This window comes from Triticum urartu, chromosome 1, assembly GCF_003073215.2.
Source record: "Triticum urartu cultivar G1812 chromosome 1, Tu2.1, whole genome shotgun sequence".
In the NCBI taxonomy this organism is placed as follows: Eukaryota; Viridiplantae; Streptophyta; class Magnoliopsida; order Poales; family Poaceae; genus Triticum; species Triticum urartu.
Window position 1 is genome coordinate 283,649,889 of NC_053022.1, and position 1,966 is coordinate 283,651,854.

General features: G+C 48.9%; 1 protein-coding gene across 1 annotated transcript; it reads left to right on the top strand.

Annotated features, from left to right (window-relative positions):
- Nucleotides 1-251: 251 nt before the first annotated feature.
- Nucleotides 252-1,211, top strand: LOC125507871. Its single transcript, XM_048672398.1, has one exon. It carries the CDS (start codon nucleotides 366-368, stop codon nucleotides 951-953), a length of 588 nt encoding a protein of 195 aa, XP_048528355.1. The 5' UTR covers nucleotides 252-365; the 3' UTR covers nucleotides 954-1,211.
- Nucleotides 1,212-1,966: the final 755 nt, after the last annotated feature.

A 1,966-nucleotide genomic window follows, 5' to 3' on the forward strand; every position in this document is an offset into this window, starting at 1 on the left:
GCTCACCTGCTTTTTATGTTTATTTGGGTTTGTTGAGCTGTGCCCTCAGCAGAACCTCCTGCATTATTTATTATGATATTTGGGTATGTGATTTTATTGTGATACTTGATGGCCTTTGGTGGTTTGCTTTATTTATAAAACGGGGCGAAAGGCCTTTTCAGTAATTTAGAGATAGGCTAGAAATGGCGTAAAATTAATGAATCCGAATTTTACTGGGTTAACTTACAGGCTAGAGACGGAGGGAGCAATGTACCATTTCTCTTCTTGGACCCTCGCGGCCTCTCCGCTTTTTGACAAGAGCACCCTCCGCTCACAGGAAATCCGGAGACCCCACTTCCTCACGCTGCTCCACCGCCGTAGCCGCCATGGCCGACCGCCTCGTCCTGCTCGTCCTCGTCGTCGCCGCCGCATCCCCCACCGTAGCCTCCCCAGTGGCCGCCGCGCGTCCCTGCAACACCCTCTTCATCTCCTCCCACTCGGCCAACGCTAACCCCAGCAACGACCCCGACCACCGCTCCCCCATCACCACGACGGTCATCACCGTCTTCCGCATCCGCCGCTTCGGCCCCCACTTCCTCCGCACCCAAGGCCACGCGCATCCCCACCTCAACCAGCACCACCACCACCACCACCTACACTCCATCCCCGCCAACATCCAGATCCGCCGCCCCGAGCTCCCAGAGCCTCCCCACTCTGCGGCCGGCGTTGCCGCGAGCATCCAGGAGCGCGTCAAGGACATCCTCGTGGTCCTCGTCGGGATCCTCTTCGGTCTCGGCTGCGGCGCGCTCACCGCTGCCTCCATGTACCTCGTGTGGTCCGTAATCGCCGGCCCCGGCGCGTCCTCCCACTACGACGAGCTCTACGGCGACGAGGCGTCCGACTCCGAGAGCCCCAAGAAGGTTGGCTATGTCATCATCCCCGGCGTCGAGGCCTACGACGGTGGTAAGAACTAGATTCTAGGGTTTCCCTTTCCCAGGAGTGGCAAGTTCCATGATATGCCCGTGTGCTGCTGTTTGTGTGTTGCGTAATAATCCGTAAAATGCCTCTGTGATATGTAGTTGGGCCGTAGTAGTGTTGTGCCCTCCATGTGAATACGCTCTTGATGCGCACTTATGCTGTGAGTGTGCTTCATTTCTAGTAATGAACTTATGGATGAATGTCCTGAAATGTTATAAGTATTCTGAAATTCATAATGTTTGCTCTGTTGCTAATTGTTGATGTGACACTTGGGGGTCGTTGGTAATCTGTTTATTAGGTTAAATTGTTAAACATCGTTCTTAAGGGCACGCTTGTTTCTCGCAACCGCCATGGTTGAAACTTTGGAGGTCTTACTGGTCTGGTGCTGTTATAACTCATATAAGCATTTATAAGTGCTTACTGCCAACACATGCTAGCCGTTTACTTGTTTGGTCATATTCATCAGTTTTACCTATTCATTGACTTACCCCAAGTGCTGATGACTATAAATGTACAATGTTTGCTTGTTAATCGGACAATTTTATCTGGTGCTATCGATTCTAGATGCGGCATAAAATTGCTCACCAGTAGCCTTGTACATTTGACAGGAAGGTCAGCTTGTATATTGACAAGTGGTAGATGTTCTTGATGATGAGAACCTTTGACAAGTTTATCCCATTTTACTGTTCTACCCCTCCGTTCCTAAATATATGACGTTTTGGTAGTTTAAATTATATGACGTTTTGGTAGTTTAAATTAAACTACCAAAATGTCATATATTTAGGAACGGAGGGAGTAGAAGCCAAATGCTGATCTAGGTTAAATTTAGTTCTTTGTCTTGGATCTGCTTAACTGTGAATGGTGTATGCATTCAGCATGGTGCATAAGCACAGTTTTGTAGGTAGGCGGTACTTACCCAACGATATTATATCTTGTTTTTAGCATAACGATGTTATATCTTGGGTAAGGGGAATGCGTCCATGTCGGTTTCAGCAATGTTCCTTCAAAA

What these genes read in the sequence shown, in the direction of transcription:
- LOC125507871 (XM_048672398.1), top strand. Translation starts at nt 366, where the DNA reads ATGGCCGACCGCCTCGTCCTGCTCGTCCTCGTCGTCGCCGCCGCATCC.